Raw genomic sequence first — 2,375 nt, forward strand, 5'->3', positions numbered from 1 at the left:
CATGACCCCAGCTCTTCCTGTGTGCGGGGTTGGTATTATCACCTCCAATCATGAGTTTCTTTTTGTGTTCCCCATTTCAGACCCTCATGCTCTATGGTGCTCAGCCTTTTCTGCAGTCTGGTTTTGAGTTCCCCAAGATCCAAGATGAGGGGGTGACTTCCCTGGGGAGGGGCTCTGTACCACTGGGCCCATGACTTCACCCTTGTCTCACCTTCCTTGGCTCTCCTGCATCCTCACTCTTGGACCTGGGAGAGATGCCCCCAGTAACACTGTCTGCCCCTCTCACCATAGGTGGGTGCTGTTTGAGGAGAAGTTGGAAGTGGGTGCAGGCCGGTGGAGCACCCCCCACGTGCCCACCATGGCACTGCCCAGCCTCCAGAAGCTCCGCAGCTTGTTGGCCAAGGGCCTTGTCCTGCTGGACTGTCCAGCTCTGAGCCTCCAGGAGCTCACAGGTGCCCTGGGACCCTTTGCTGGGAGGGCCTGGGCATCCTCATGATTTCTCTAAGATTTTCCCCATGAAGTCTTAGAATTTTCCAGAGCCCACCCCACTCTACTCTTGAGAATTATCCACCCCTGTATCACAAGGAAGAGGTGGAAATGCAGAGGGGAAGAGCAAGTCCATTGCTTGGACTTGTGTTCCCTGAGACTCTTGGAAGGGAAAGGAGCCTGGGCAGAGGGGAAAGGGGAAGAATTCAGGGGCAGGGAGTTCTCAGGAAAGGATGGGAGCCCCACCTCTGTTCTCCAGAGCAAGTGACCAGAGTGGAGTCGCTGAGCCCAGAGCTGAGAGGGAAGCTGAAGGCTTTGCTGCTGCAGAGACCCCAGCACCTCATCCAGACCCCATGCACCAGCCCCTGCTGGGGTAAGAGGACCCTCCCTGGGCCCAAGACCAAAATCCCTGGGGTGGGAGGACCCCAGGTCTCCCCTCACCTTCCTGGACCAGCAGTGGCCTGGCATTGGGTCAGACCTCAACTTAGGACTCGAGGGTGAGAAGCAGCAGGGGCAGTCCTGAGGGGAGAGGAAGGGCTAGAAGCACAAGGGCCAGAGCTCCATGAAGAGATGTTCTTGGCGGGCATCGTGGTGAGCTTTACACACAGCAGATCATTTCATCTTCACAACAACACTGGGAGGTAATACCATAATTATCCTCATTTTAGTGATGAGAAAACTGAGGAGTAGCAGGGGGAAGGTGTGCTCCAGTTTCCATAACAATGCAAAGCTGGTCAGGGAACCCTGGTGGATCCACCCCCAAGGCCTGTGGTTTTTTATAATATATAGATATTCAGTTCAGTTCAATTCAGTTGCTCAGTCATGTCCGACTCTTTGGAACCCCATGGACTGCAGCATGCCAGGCTTCCCTGTCCATCACCAACTGCCGGAGGTTACTCAAACTCATCTCCATTGAGTCAGTGATGCCATCCAACCATCTCATCCTCTGTCATCCCCTTCTCCTCCTGCCTTCAATCTTTCCCAGCATCAGGGTCTTTTCAAATGAGTCAGCTCTTCACATCAGGTGGCAAAAGTATTGGAGTTTCAGCTTCAGCATCAGTCCTTTCAATGAACACTCAGGACTGATCTCCTTTAGGATGGACTGGTTGGATCTCCTTGCAGTCCAAGGGACTCTCGAGAATATTCTCCAACACCACAGTTCAAAACCATCAACTCTTTGGCACTCAGCTTTCTTTATAGTCCAACTCTCACATCCATACGTGACTACTGGAAAAACCATAACCTTGATGAGACAGACCTTTGTTGGCAAAGTAATGTCTCTGCTTTTTAATATGCTGTCTAGGGTGGTCATAACTTTTCTTCCAAGGAGTAAGTGTCTTTTCATTTCATGGCTGCAGTCACCATCTGCAGTGATTATGATATACTGCTGCTGCTGCAAAGTCGCTTCAGTCGTGTCCGACTCTGTGCGACCCCATAGACTGCAGCCCACCAGGCTCCCCTGTCCCTGGGATTCTCCAGGCAAGAACACTGGAGTGGGTTGCCATTTCCAATGCATGAAAGTGAAAAGTGAAAGTGAAATCGCTCAGTCGTGTCCGACTCCCAGCGACCCCATGGACTGCAGCCTACCAGGCTCCTCTGTCCGTGGGATTTTCCAGGCAAGAGTACTGGAGTGGGGTGCCATTGCCTTCTGCAGATTACGATATAGCTTTTATTTATTATTATTATTTGTTTGGCTGTGCTGGGTCTTCCTTGCTGAGCAAGGGCTTTCTCTAGTCACAGCAAGTAGGGGCTGCTCTCTAGTTGGGCTTAGTTGCTCTGTGGCACGTGCGATCTTCCCATACCAGGGACTGAACCCATATTCCCTGCACTGGCAGGTGGATTCTTAACCACTGGACCACTAGGGAAGTCCCCAAAGCCTGTGCTCTTAA

General features: G+C 52.2%; 1 protein-coding gene across 1 annotated transcript in view; it reads left to right on the forward strand.

Annotated features, from left to right (window-relative positions):
- The window catches only part of SLC4A9 (solute carrier family 4, sodium bicarbonate cotransporter, member 9), a 14,812-nt gene that overhangs the window by 424 nt on the left and 12,013 nt on the right, over positions 1 to 2,375 (forward strand). The window contains 2 exon segments of the mRNA XM_010850351.1: positions 292 to 452; positions 746 to 859. Of these exon segments, the coding sequence (XP_010848653.1) occupies positions 292 to 452; positions 746 to 859 (275 nt within the window).

This window comes from Bison bison, unplaced genomic scaffold, assembly GCF_000754665.1.
Source record: "Bison bison bison isolate TAMUID 2011002044 unplaced genomic scaffold, Bison_UMD1.0 scf7180017864291, whole genome shotgun sequence".
Classification (NCBI taxonomy): domain Eukaryota; kingdom Metazoa; phylum Chordata; class Mammalia; order Artiodactyla; family Bovidae; genus Bison; species Bison bison.